This window comes from Haemaphysalis longicornis, unplaced genomic scaffold (assembly GCF_048455015.1).
Source record: "Haemaphysalis longicornis isolate Haplotype H1 unplaced genomic scaffold, Haemaphysalis longicornis Haplotype H1 scaffold_13, whole genome shotgun sequence".
NCBI classification, from domain to species: Eukaryota; Metazoa; Arthropoda; class Arachnida; order Ixodida; family Ixodidae; genus Haemaphysalis; species Haemaphysalis longicornis.
Genome location: NW_027526233.1, coordinates 16686247 through 16700854, shown reverse-complemented (window position 1 = coordinate 16700854; position 14608 = coordinate 16686247). Strand labels below are relative to the sequence as shown.

Below are 14608 nucleotides of genomic sequence, written 5' to 3'. Positions count from 1 at the left end.
ACGGTGTTGCGAGTCTTCTCGACAAAATCGAAAGAATTACGAACGTGAGTGGTCCCTTTATTGACGAGCGGAGCCAGAACTTGGAGCAGGAACTTCGACAGGTCGCCCACATTCCAGCCAAAAAGATGCGCCATGAGCTCGTGAGAGTCAAGGACCGCTTGCCCAAGGAGCGCTTCCCCGATGTGGTATACGAGATAACTTGTGCAGACTGCAGCGGCGTGTATATCGGGGAATCAGGAAATTATAACAATCGTCCGCAGCAGCACGCACGTGACGTAAAGAATAAAAGCGTCCGCAACAATGCTGTAGCCGAACACGCCATCGTGAATGACCACAAGATTGATTGGGACAATGCAAGAATCGTCGCTACAGAAAAAGTGACAGCATCACGGCTACATCTGGAATCAATAATCCTTCAGACCACATCTAACACAGTCAATCGTAACGACGGAAATCTAAACCCGATCTACGCACGCTCTTTGCAGCGATTATTCAAGCCCGCTTAAACGACCCACTTCTGGTGATGCATTTATTGTGAATAAGGCTTCCGTGCTGGAAGCCGAAACGTCAGTACGTTTTGTTTGGACTGGTCGGCATCTCTTTTTCGTTTCTAATGTACCCTCCTGGCCAGACGGGATTCCGTCATGCTCTCGATTTCACCTATGTAGGATGCGTCACAATCCTTGCATGGAATTTTGTAGGCAACTCCGGGGAATCTTGATTTTTCTAAAGGGTCCTTCACGCGTACCAGCTTCTGATTAAGCTGGTACGCGTTTAACACCATATTTTAATTTTAACACCATATGTGCCAAACACCCTTGCAAGTGCTTCACTGATGCCTTGCGTGTAGGGGACGGCAGCGCGGTTTTGCCTGTATTCTTCAGGAACCCTTTCGGGGGAGCCAACTGAAGCCCGCAATTGTTGCGTCCTCACACGCTTTGAAGGGTAGCCGTTGCTGCGAAGGTCCTTCCTTACCACGGCTAGCTCTTGCTTGCACAGACTAGGCTCACAGCAGATTCGTGATGCGCGTGAGAAGAGTGCAGCGGCGACGAAGCGTTTTTGGCCTGTAGGATGCGCAGAGTCGAACCCCAGGAATCTACCCGTGTGGGTCGGCTTTCGATACACACTGGTTGTAAATCCTTTGGCCGACCGTCTCACAAGTACGTCGAGGAAGGCGATCTGTCCATTATTTTCTTGTTCCATGGTGAACTGGATGCTTGGAACACAAGAGTTTAGATGCTCAAATAAAGGCATTACGTTTAGGCGGTGGATCACACAAAAATAGTCGTCTACGTAGCAGACAAAGATCTTGGGGCCGTCTTGTACGAGCATAGCGCAGAATTTTCTAGAGCCTCTAGGGCAATATTCGCACAGACTACTGAAACGGAAGCTCCCATCGCTGTTCGAAACCGCTGGTCCGTTGAAAACAAAATATGTGTTCTGCAGGCCAAATTCCAGGAGACGACATAAGTCTTGCATCTCAATTGGCGAACGTGAAGCCAGAGATGCATCGTTCTTGAGTAGATCCTTGCAACTCCGGACCGCGTAATTTTGCCTGGAATTTTGCCTGCAGAACACGTTTTGTTTTCAACGTACAATGTTAAAAGCAGCGGTTTGGAACAGCGATGGGAGCTTCCGTTTCAGCAGTCTGTGCAAATATTGCCTCAGAGGCTCTAAAAAATTCTGCGCTATGCTCGTACAAGACGGCCGCAAGATTTTTGTCAGCTACGTAGACTGCTTTTGTGTGATCCACCGCCGAGACGTAATGCCTTTAATTGAGCATCTAAACTCTTGTGTTCCAAGTATCCAGTTCACCATGGAAAAGGAAAATAATGGACAGATCGCCTTCCTCGACGTACTTCTGAAACGGTCGGCCAAAGGATTTATAACCAGTGTTTATCGAAAGCCGACCCACACGGGTAGATACCTGGGGTTCGACTCTGGGCATCCTATAGGCCAAAAATGCTCCGTCTCCGCTGCACTCTTCTCACGCGCATCACGAATCTGCTCTGAGCCTGGTCTGTGCAAGCAAAAGATAGCCGTGGTAAGGAAGGACCTTCGCAGCAACGGCTACCCTTCAAAGCTTGTGAGGACGCAACAATTGCGGGATTCAGTTGCCTCCTCCGAAAGGATTCCTGAAGACGGGCAAAAACGCGCTGCCGTCCCCTACACGCAAGGCATCAGTGAAGCTCTTGCAAGGGTGTTTGGCACATATGGCATTAAAATTGCACACGTGCCAACGAACAGGCTTAAGCAGAAGCTGGTACGCGTGAAGGACCCTTTAGAAAAATCAAGATTCCCCGGAGTTGCCTACAAAATTCCATGCAAGGATTGCGACGCACCCTACATAGGTGAAACTGGAAATATTTAAAATAAGAATTCAATAGCACCAGAACGATGTCAAAAAAGGCAATGCAAGCTGAAATGCCTTGGCGGATCATCACCTGGCTACTGACCACGTCATCGATTGGGATTCCGCAAGCATAATCGCATCAGAGAAGTGCCTGTCGACACGACTACTTTTAGAATCAGTGCATATTCAACCAACTAAAAACACGATTAACCAGTCGCGGGGTAATCTCCCCGAGATATACATGCGCACTCTGCACCACCAAACCTATAAATAATCGCGACCTTTCACCCCCCTTTCATTGTGATCAAAGGCCAGTAGTGGCCCAAAATGTCTTTATTTGTTTATTTGTTTTTGACCAGGCGAGGGCCTGCTTCTATTTCATCAATACCGAACTAACCCGCCTGAATCACCACTTTATAGACATTGAGCAATTATTTGAATTGGTTTATTGTAGCAAGCTGTCTTGTTTATTTCCTTATTTTTTTGGCATTTCCTGTCTCATTTGAAATTGGGAGACCAGATAGCTTTTACTACGGGCCATGCACTGGCGACAACAAATATTTGATTTCACTTTAAACAATTTTCGGTTATGTTTTATTGCTCACCAGCCAATGACCTGAAATACAAGAGGCTCCTAAAACATGTGCTGGCATTTCTTTCCTGCACTGCAGTACAACTAATCATGACTTTTATCATATTTTGTTCACAAATTGTAATATTTAGAAAGTATTCAGCTGAATGAAAATGTTATTTCAGTAACATGCGCAATCAACAGGGCCTCAATGACTCTCACCACGTGGTTCACTTGTTTCTGTCACAAATAACCTGATTGCAGCCACATTCCACCCAAGACGAAGGTAACATATCCTCTGGGATGATGAATATTTAAAATGCCTTACGAGTAAGTGCTAAGCACATGAAATTGTGGCATTAAAACCGAAGATCCCTCTGTGGCTTCCTTCACTTGGGGCAGCGCTTGATCACAAACTTCGAGAAGTTGAAAAATGCTCCATGCGCCGCTCCAGCCAGCAGAAACAATGCAGGACGCAAGTTGGTAGGTGGACCGTTGGCATCCTGCGATTGTGAAGATTTTTTTAGTAGATGCACTTTTTTTTGTACCACTGTTCATTTTTCCGTTAACAAGCAGCTGAACTCCTGCAGGTTCTACGAATCATACAAGCATAATAAAACGCAGCAATGCAGAACAATTGGCAGGGTTACCTCAATTTTTCTTTTCGGAATGAAAAAAATGTAGGTAATCTATACACAACTACAATCAAACCTTTCAATTTTTACCTACTTCACTCCTAACAAGCACACATACACGTTAGACATGTGAGAAAGCTGCTAAATTTATGCCCACAAACTTAATCAGGCATCAGAAATCGGCAGGGAACGACGTGTCACCTTTAAATGGCACTTTTTTCGTTCAAAACACATAAATGGGCGAGAAAGACCCATAACTATGATTTGGTACCCTTATCTGGTATGGTTTTCCGGCAATGCTTACATCTCACTTCAGTACCTTCAGGTGGTGGAGATCTTTGAAAACTCATTGCGGGCAAGTGGGTTGTGTTCAAGCCCTCGTATCTTGCCAGCATATGCTGGATTCCAGCATTCCCAAATCAACTTGACGACTCGAATGTGGTGGATGCAAGAGAAAGAATAAGCACACGCCAAGGGCGTAGCCGGGGGGGGGAAGGGAGGGGGGGTCCCGGTGCCCCCCCCTTCATAATGTTTTATGCCAAGGCTGGAGTTATCTTTGTGGGTGTTCTTTTCCCCGGGGCTTCTAATCCAAGCCGCTGCAGCGCTCAGGATCTCACCCCGGGTATCTCCAACCGACAAACTCAGCCTCCGATCAAAACTATACATTTATTTACCGCCCAGTGGGCGGCTAAAAAACAGTGCTCAGGCGGAGCTCGAAGACGACGGGCCGAGCTCTCCTGTGCCTGGACCGCGTCTCTCTCGTCTCCTTGTCTTCATATTCCCTCCACCCTGACGCTGGGGGCCAGGGAAGAGGGAAAAGCGAGTCCTTCGTGGGAACCCCATGTGGTGGCCATTAGCGCATCCGGTGCGAGGAGGCGCGACCCTCCTCGGAATGCGGGGAGTTTCAAGGCGCCGCGTGACACGACACGTGCGTTCAATTTCTGTGCTGCTCGTCCCAGGGCCCGCGCCAGTTCATGCGTCGAAGCGCCCGACACCTCCATCGTCACTGTGAAACATAACTTCAGGAATGTTTCACACACCACACACACTTTGCGAGCGTGCTCCATCGTTCCTTCAATTGGCAACACAACAATGAGCACGGCCAGTGCCCCTTGACCCTGGCTGCAGGTCACCATGACAAATTAGGCACAATCCTCACATAGCTCATTCAGAGCGAGCGGCCTTTAGAATGCGGTACGCACCGGCCGTCGTCGTCCGAAAACGCCCTTGCCATGCGCCGCACACCCTCACACAACAGTATCATGGGCCCCTCTCCTCCTCGTTTCCTCGCTCGAGAAGGGACCACTGCTGGCTCGTCACCATGCATTGAAGCCACTCTGCACTGAGGTGAAGCTGACTGACACTTTCGCCTCTTTCTAGGCGAACCCTCGGGTTCGGCCGCTTCTGCGCTCGGAGCGCCGTGCTCCACTACGCACCGTTGGTCAGCGTAAGCAGGAGAGGACTGCTTAGCGGCTACGTCAACGCTGACATGAAATGCTGTAGGGGCTATCTCTTCAGCCACTCCTACAGACCTACCTGCAACTGCCCTGGGCTGCAATACATGAGCGGCCGTACCCTGATTTACACTTTCCTCACTGAATTCGCTGGAGCTCCCTATGGCAATCACATTGTCGGTACTCGACATTTGGGTATCTCGAGAAACACAAGATACAGTGTGCGTGACACCAACTGCATCCGATTCCTCGCGCGATTCCCGTGCTGCTGCATCCTGCAATGCAACTGGCCGCTCACCCACGCTCCCGGAACGTTCTCCCTCTCTGAACGCGGCGACAACGGGCTCACGCTCGACTGAAACCAGCCCCTTCACAACAGCTGATTTAAGAACTTCATAGTTCTTCCCCTCCTTCCTGTGCGAACCCTCGTGTTCGGCCGCTACTGCACCCCTGTGCGCGCACAAAGCGCCGTTCTCTACCACACAACGTTGTGTGAAGCAAGGAGTAGCGAGGGGCTCATCGTCAACATGAACAATAACATGCGACGCTGCGGAGCCTTTCTCTCTTGCCATCAGCTTCATCACGGGCATGCGCACACTCTCATTCAACTTTGACTGCCTGTCATTTACCAACGCAGCCTCGCGCGTAACACCTTCCTTCACCTCCATCTTTATTTCGGTGAAATTCTCTAAGCGGGATGCTTCACTATCCTGCTCCCTGGTTGAAGAAAATCTCAACGCCCACGAAGGAGCGTGCGCCACTATCCTATCTTCGCCTTTCCCACGTGACTCTGATCGTGGCGGATCCCGCGAAACAGGAGGACTACGCGCGTCCAGTGAATGGGTTCCACCCAGCGCATCTTTCGGCGTACCGGAGCACCCCAGTTCACTCTCTCCCCGAGTGCTGAACATTACTGTTTGAGCAATCGGTGAGGTAGGAACATTGTTAGCTCTCTTGAAACGTTCACTCTTCGAACGTTCTGCTGCTAACTCTGCCTCAGCGATTCTCAATTTCGCCAGCAATAGCGCCTTCTGCTCAGCGAACGACATTGCAATGCTTGCTGTCCCTGCAACGTTCATGCACGCTTCCTAATCCTCATCATTATCTTGCGGCTACACCTAGATAGCCGCTAGATGTCATGGTGAACCGCAGACCCAGCATCAAACGAGGCACTGACCTGTATAGCTCGGCGCCTGTAGAGATGCCGCACCGGTGCAGATGGGTTATCCATTTATGCACCGCTCCTTCCGCCGAGGTGTCCGCCAAACAATCGCCCGCCGACTTCTCGCCTGCCGCTTCTCCTTCAGTGGGCTGCTGATGCCTCCACTGACCGCTCGCCAAGCTGCTTCTCCGCTGCTCAGCAGGCCGCAGAGATTGCCTCGGTCTCCGTTGAGCGCTGCTCGAGCCGCTTCTCCACCTGGGTGGCGAGCTCGCTGCTCCTGCAGATCTCGTTCAGCAGGCTGCCGCTCTCCGTTGAGAAGTCCGCTGAGTGCCGGTCGAGCCGCTTCTCCACCAGGCTGACGAGCTCGCTGCTCCCGCCGGTCCCGTTCAGCAGGCCGCGACTTCTCCGCCTGCTCCATCTCGCCCGCCGGCTGGCTGAGTCGTCGCTGTTGAAGATCCTGTCGACTGCGCCAGTTATCTTCTTGGATGTTCTTTTCCCCGGGGCTTCTCCTCCAAGCCGCTGCAGCGCTGAGGATCTCACCCGGGTATCTCCAACCGACAAAGTCAGCCTCCGATCAAAACTGTACATTTATTTACAGCCCAGTGGGCGGCTAAAAAACAGTGCTCAGGCGGAGCTCAAAGACGACGGGCCGAGCTCTCCTGTGCCGGGACTGCGTCTCTCTCGTCTCCTTGTCTTCATATTCCCTCCACCCTGACGCTGGGGGCCAGGGAAGAGGGAAAAGCGAGTCCTTCGTGGGGGTCCAACCCCATGTGGTGGCCACTAGCGCATCCGGTGCGAGCAGGCGCGACCTTCCTCGGGATGCGCGGAGTTTCAAGGCGCCGAGCGACACGTGCGTTCAATTTCTGTGCCGCTCGTCCCGGGGCCCGTGCCAGTTCGTGCGTCGAAGGAGTGTGGGCATGCCCGTGAAAAAGCTGATAGCCAGAGAAACAGCCTCAGCTGCGTCGCATGTTCTAATTCATGTGACCGATGAGCCCCTCTCTACTCCTTGCGTCACACAACGGTGTGTGGTAGAGAACGACGCTTCGTGCGCGAACGGTGGTTCAGTAGCGGCCGAACGCGAGGGTTCGCACATTAAGGAGCGGAAGAACTATGAGGTTCTTAAATCAGCCATTCTGAAGGGGCAGAGACTGGCTTCAGTTGAGCGTGAGCCTGTCGTCGCACCGTGCGGAGACAGAGAACATCCTGGGAGCATGGCCGAGCGGCCAGTAGCTTTGCAGGATGCGGCAGCACGGGAATCGCGTGAAGAATCGGATGCAGTTGGTGTCGCGCACACTGCGTCGTGTGTTTCTGGAGGTCCCCAAATGTCGAGTCCTGAAAATATGATTGCCATGGGAAGCTCCAGCGAATTGAGAGAGGGAAGTGCAAATCAGGGTACGGCCGCTCAAGTAACGCAGCCCCAGGCAGTTGCAGGTAGAACTGCAGTGACTGAAGAGATAGCCTCTCCGGCATTGCATGACCGCGTTAACGTGCCCACGAAGCAGCCCTCTGCTGCTTACCCTGACCAAAGGTGTGTCGTAGAAAGTGACACCTCGTGCGCGTACGGTGGGTCATAAACGGCCGAACCCGAGGGTTCGCCTGGAAAGAGGCGCAAGCGTCAGTCAGCTTCACCTCAGTGCAGAGTGGCTCCAACGCATGCTGACGACCCAGCAGTGGTCCCTTCCCGAGCGAGGAAGAGAGGGGCCCCTGATACTGTTGTGTGAGGGTGTGCGGCGCATGGCAAGGGCGTTTTCGGACGACGACGGCCGGTGCGTACCGCATTCTAAAGGCCGCTCGCTCTGAATGAGCTATGTGAGGATTGTGCCTAATTTGTCATGGTGACCTGCAGCCAGGGTCAAGAGGCACTGGCCGTGCTGATTGTTGTGTCGTCAACTGAAGGAACGATGGTGCACGGGCCAAATGTGTGTGTGGTGTGTGTTTCGTGTGTGAAACATTCCTGAAGGTATGTTTCACAGTGGCGGTGGAGGTGTCGGGCGCTTCGACGCACGAACTGGCGCGGGCCCCGGGACGAGCGGCACAGAAATTGAACGCACGTGTCGCTTGGCGCCTTGAAACTCCGCGCATCCCGAGGAAGGTCACGCCTGCTCGCACCGGATGCGCTAATGGCCACCACATGGGGTTGGACCCCCACGAAGGACTCGCTTTTCCCTCTTCCCTAGCCCCCAGCGTCAGGGTGGAGGGAAGATGAAGACAAGGAGACGACATCGGGAGACGTGGCCCGGGCGCAGGAGAGCTCGGCCCGTCGTCTTCGAGCTCTGCCTGAGCACTGTTTTTTAGTCGCCTGCTGGGCTGTAAATAAATGTACAGTTTTGTATCGGAGGCTGAGTTTGTCGGTTGAGGATACCCGGGGTCAGATCCTCAGCGCTACTGCGGCTTGGAGGAGAAGCCCCGGGGAAAAGAACATCCAAGAAGATAACTGCTGGGCTGCGGTTTAAGCAGCCTGAAAAACCGCCTGAAGTCACCTGCAGGCGCGGAACCTGCAGTTTTAAGGACATTCTTGCTCATATAAAGCTGAAAACAAGGGCTATGTCAACGTCTGATCCCTGCGCCCGCTCCAGATGCTGTACCTGTCAACATATACAGCCCGGCTGCATTTCGCGCCGGATACACCGACAAGCGCTGGGAACCTGCCACGAGCCAATCGAAACAGCCGCACTGTTTCAATGGCGGAACAGCACGGCCGGGGAATGGCAGAACAGCAGGAAAAGCCTCATATAGGCTTACATGTTGTCGGGAGCGTGTCATTCCTTGTCTTTACACTGGTACAAAGTATAATCACATGACAGAGCACGTCGCTGTATTTTGTTCAGTCAACTATCAATCCTTGATATGTTTACTTTTCTACCGACATCGCATTTCATTGACTATTGCAGATCCATAATTTCTTCTGCATAAAAAGCATTGCTCTGCTCATCTTTTATTTCCTCCACATCAACAAAACTGCACAATTCTCCCTAATGCGGAGCTTTGTTTTTTTGCCACTATTCCAGTTTCCATGACCTCCCTCTTGGTTAGAATCAGCATTCTGTATTTGCTTAACCGGAGTTTTACTGAAGCCATGTCTGTTTCGATTTAACAGATAGAAATGTAATGAAATTTAAGGAACGTGCAACAAGCTCAACATTCAACAGCAGTGCAATAAGGTGTTCCGCTTAGCGAAAGTTTACTACTCGCGCTACTAGCACAAAAAATAACAAAAGGCGATTACTTAAGGACGAAGACGCACATTTGCTAGTTTCACCGCCATAATATATGAATGCGCCGCATGTACAGTCCACTGCGATTCGGAGGTTGTCGCGGGAAAGCTACTCTTTCAAACGAAGCAGGAAGAACAACAGCTTTAGCAAATATTCCATGCAAGTTTCGTTATCATTGGTGTAGATAAAGGGCAACCAAGTCCAAGTCTGTGCTTGATAACAACGAATGTACAGGGTCGTCCACGCTAGGTGCGAACACGGCGCAGCCTGGCCTCGCTCAGCGGAGCGCCAGCGCACAATCCACGGCCGCGCATCGAAGCTAAGCGGCGCAGGCGCACTGGGGCTTGGAGGCGGGGTTTCGTGTAGTCTGCTGGAGCGGGAGAGCGCCGTGCCTGCTTTGCTGTGAAGCACGCCTAACTGTAGGCTTGCTTGTAGCGTCTAAGCGCGCTGCGACAGCGTTGCGGGAAAGCGCACTTTCCTTACTACGGTGCGTTGTGTAGTTTCTGCGTACGAGAACCCACAGCTTCCGCTTTTCAGTTCCGTGGTGCAGGTTAAATGCAAGTATTGTTGCAAACATTTCAGTACTGGCGGCTTGGTTTGGTTCAATGAGAGACGCTGTATAGAACAGTATCGTATAATTTCGGCCACTAGGATTTATTTAATGCTCACTGGCATTACGCAGAACATAATTGTCTGTGCATTTCGCCTCCGTGGAATTTCGGTCACAGCGGCTGGGTTTCGATCTGCCGAATTTCTTCCAGATGTGTATTGGCTTTTTTCAAACATATGAATACCGCGCATCGTTGAGATGGTTCAAGGAGTCGCGAGGAAGTACGGGTCTTACCATAAAGGAGGATGCGCACAGGTGGCAACAAAGGGAGGGGCTGCTTTTTCCAAATAACTAGCCATGTAGGGAGCGCAACCAATGACGTATGCATTATAATTTAGCACACTAGAGTGGGACCGGTCCAGGATTCGACCGTAGAGTAGACGATTGTGCTGGGGGCGTGACTTCCTGGCTGGGCGACTGCTTGAACCATCTCGACGATGCGCGATATTCATATGTTTGAAAAAAGCCAATACACATCTGGAAGAAATTCGGCAGATCGAAACCCAGCCGCTGTGACCGAAATTCTACGGAGGCGAAATGCACAGACAATTATGTTCTGCGTAATGCCAGTGAGCATTAAATAAATCCTAGTGGTCGAAATTATACGATGCCGTTCTATACAGCGTCTCTCATTGAACCAAACCAAGCCGCCAGTCCTGAAATGTTTGTAACAATACTTGCATTTAACCTGCACCACGGAACTGAAAAGCGGAAGTTGTGGGTTCTCGTACGCAGAAACTACACAACGCACCGTCGTAAGGAAAGTGCGCTTTCCCGCAACGCCGTCGCAGCGCGCTTAGACGCTACAGGCAAGCCTACAGTTAGGCGTGCTTCACAGCAAAGCAGGCACGGCGCTCTCCCGCTCTAGCAGACTACACGAAACCCCGCCTCCAAGCCCCAGTGCGCCTGCGCCGCTTAGCTTCGATGCGCGGCCGTGGATTGTGCGCTGGCGCTCCGCTGAGCGAGGCCACACTGCGCCGTGTTCGCACCTAGCGTGGACGGCCCTGTACAGCTTGAAACCCAAAGGGTGGCAAGTCAGTCGTGCAGGCCATTGTTGTATCATGGAACAGCCAACAAGGGAGCGAAGAGTGTGAAATCTCGATTTTCATGGTTCCGAAAGAAACCGTGGGCTGGTGGCACGCTTGGCCGCTCAATAAACTTCAAATCGTGCTGGACTGTACTTCATAGCTGAGAAGAAAACTTAATAGTCCCTTTTCTAAAACACGAGAATCTTGATAGTAAAAATTCAGTGTTGGCCTCCACTTCTGCCTGAGGAACTTCGGGGTCCGCGCGCCACTCACGAGCGCACTCATGATCACACTCACGAGCGCGAGTCCGCCTAACCACCTGCTCTGCGGACGAATGAATCGCCCGTGGTCTGCCCATAGACCAGCGAACAGCAATTTAGCTGATCATCACTATCATCACCATCTAAGCTCATTAAAGGAGCCATGAAGAGAAAATACAACTTCGTTTAATTTGAAAGAACTAGGATTCAGTATGTCACTCAGCTCCATTAAAGCCGCAAAATATGTTTTTTAACAAAAAAAAGCAAGAAGTATTTAAAACTTTCAAATTTTGCGCCACAGTGACGTGTTATGAGCAAGAATGACGTCATACGGGCCCACAATAAAACATAATTTTCAGTGCCTTAACTGCACCTTAACGTTCAAGTGATGCGGTCAAATGAAACTAGAGGCCGGATTACAGACGTCCAGTCATGTGCCGTCGCGACAGGTCAGTTAGGCGGCCGCCAATCGCACAAACAAGGTTCCGTGACGTCATAGATAAGTTGCAGGAAATTGGCTAGGGGGTCGCGACTGCTTCAAACGTTTCCCTTAATATCTCCGTTATTTTTTCGAAGATTGCGATGATATTGGGATCATTGTTATCAGGACTAAGCAGTCTTTCTAATAAACCCAACTTGTATTTTGTCTTCATGGCTCCTTTAAGGTGGGCTTTACAGGTAGTGTTGAGCATACACAAATCGCATGTTTAAGTCAGTTATTTCAAGCTTCGTTTGCAAAACAACGCGCAAGATGCCTTGCCTACATATTTCCCCGTCCCATTTTTTGGTTGACCACACCCCCCCCCTCCCCCCGAAAAAAATTCCTGGCTACGCGCCTGGCACACGCCCAATCAGGAGTACGTTCAGCATGCACGTCGGTTGTTTAAAAAAAAAGGGTGTAATGTATTGCTCAGAAGACTCAATGCTTGCACGCATCTTGGAGCAGCAACGGCCTTGGCAGATGTGTTTGAGTGGTTTTCTTCTCTCATAACATCCACAGTGCTTTCAGGAAAAGCCCCAGGACTAGCAATTAGCATGTTCCACTTAAGAATAATGCTGCTTATACTTTACACTTTCAAATCTTTTTCTTTGTGGAAGGATGTTTCTTTATTGGCGGTACAGCACTAGCGTGCGTAAATCGCAGCCTTCAGAACTCCAATCAGGCCTCTTTAAATGGTACAGGCAGTTACATAACTATTTGAAAAAGTGGACTGCAAGGACTGTCAATTTACATGATAAACATCCAAAAAATAGCTGAAAACAGAACTGGTAAGGCTTTATCGAAGACTAAACTACAAAGGTAACAACATTTGGGTGTCACCACCTAAGAAATATGGCTTCACCGTAAACATGACTAACACCAGGAAGTTCGTATACATGGTGATTAACTGTTACGCCCGCATTATGATTTTGGGTGAAACTGAGTTTTCCGAAATTAACAAGAAAGGTTGCCATTTAGCGGCTACATGTTAGGTTGTGCATGAAACACCAATAATTGTTACGGGGGCGAGAACTTGTACATTCAAGTGATCGAACATTATTCAAGTATGGTAGCCCACTGTGCTACCAAAACTGTGTTTGAAAACTTACGTTCTGGCGGCCAAACACTGTTGACAATGCTTTTGGCTCTTGTCCGGTTGAATGGAGGGACGTGATGTGCTCAGACCGTCCAGAGGTCTAAAACAGGATGACACATGATTACCACACAGGCAAGAATGGAAATTATTGGGTGCACGAATGTTACAACTCGGGCAACACAATATTCAGCCAAAATCAATGCCCGCGTACAGCGGCACTGTACACATGGTGAGGTGGCTCGCCGCAAACGCAACGAAGCTTGCGAGGCGCGCACATTCGCTCGCAAACGATTTTCCCTCGCCATTCCCAACACGGCACAAATGACAGCGGTGATTAACGAAGCCGTAAACGCTGCGCAGCACAGTTTAGAGGAGTAGCCGCCCGTGTTCTGATAAACTACGCGTAAGACGTGGCTTGCAGTGGGGAACTCTAAAGCTGTTCAATGTAGTGCTGCGGAATGGGAAATGTTACTGAGTTACTGAGCGCCACTGCGTTACTGAGCGCCAGTGCGTTCAGCGCTCAATGCAAGCACCACAATGTTCTTTCGCACATCGCCTTTCTAAAGACGAGCCCTCAAGGTTCAACCTAGCTAGTTCAGTTAAACAATTCACACACGCGGGCTCCTGTTAACGAATCCTTTAAGCGGCGCTGACAGCTACAAACGGCATCCAGTGAAAAGAAAGGCGGCAAATGTGTCGAGACAGCTTACCTGCAGGAAACGAAGCAGAAGAGCGAGCGACGTTCAGGGGCAAGCGCCGAACGAATTTAGCCGTCTTCAGGTGGCAAAGTTGTTCTCAAATACTTCATCGCGAAGTCGAACACGACAGACATAACCGAAGACGACGAGGTGTCCAATTAATCATAATAACTGCGCTTGTGTAACTGCACACCACAGTAAACAATCCATGAAAGACGGGTCACGGCATGGAGGGTCACGGGGTATCTGTTCCGGAATCCGGCCACGCCGCCATGCGCCGTACTCAGGGTTTCGGCCGTTGGCAGGGAGTTGCGTAAAGAAATTAAAACGACAACAATAAATAATTGCCTCTTTTACTGACTACAACACTAAATTATTATTTTTTGTGTGCAATATAATAAAGAAGCTTAGATTTTTAAAGTTTACAAACACAAAACGCGGACTGAGTTTTTTGGCGCTCCATTTGAATGTTAAAAAAAGCAGCAGATAGTAAGATAACACTGCGCAATGAAATTTGGCAGTGTTCTAGTGTAAGTAATCGTATTATTATTTGGCGTCTGTTTATTTAGCGCCCGACTTCATGCCCCCTCCATTCCCAACTTTTGTTTTCTTTTGATATCTGCCTTGTTCTCCAACGTTGTTTCTGTGGGAGAAACTAGGTGTTCTGTTTATTGCATTTGTACACAATATTTACGGTCGCTAACAATAAGAATGGAATAAAATTGTGATTGCTAGTACTTTATAACTCCACTGAGTGACGAGAATGACTGTTGTCAGAGGGGGCTATGATTGTGCTGGTAGGGCAGGAGAGGAACAGGGAATGACGGAATGATGATACAGATGTCACAGTTCAAGGTTGTGCTGTGCTCGGTGCAAGGTTGTAGAAAACAAAAAGTGGGAGGGGGAGTGTTATTCTGTCGATGTCGTAATAAGCAAGGGCTGATATTTTTTCCTGTTTCAACGTCGGTGCTGCCGCTGCTTTTTATTGAATTTGGTAGCTTTTTTTTTGCTTTTGAACATTTTTGACGAGGTTGGGAGGATGGCA

At 50.1% G+C, this 14608-nt stretch overlaps 1 protein-coding gene across 3 annotated transcripts; it reads right to left on the bottom strand.

Annotated features, from left to right (window-relative positions):
- Positions 1-2744: 2744 nt before the first annotated feature.
- LOC144164006 (uncharacterized) lies at positions 2745-13812 on the bottom strand. 3 transcript variants are annotated; one of them, XR_013320990.1, is made up of 3 exons: positions 13576-13812; positions 12879-12965; positions 2745-3427 (listed from the first exon to the last, which is right to left on the bottom strand). XR_013320990.1 is itself a non-coding variant. In XM_077694630.1 (2 exons), exon 1 carries the CDS (start codon positions 6591-6593, stop codon positions 6237-6239), a length of 357 nt encoding a protein of 118 aa, XP_077550756.1. In that variant the 5' UTR covers positions 6594-6703; the 3' UTR covers positions 2745-3427; positions 6191-6236. The 3 variants fall into 3 exon arrangements, 1 of the variants encoding a protein (XP_077550756.1); XR_013320991.1 differs by lacking the exon at positions 2745-3427 and adding an exon at positions 8516-8670; XM_077694630.1 differs by lacking the exons at positions 12879-12965; positions 13576-13812 and adding an exon at positions 6191-6703.
- Positions 13813-14608: the final 796 nt, after the last annotated feature.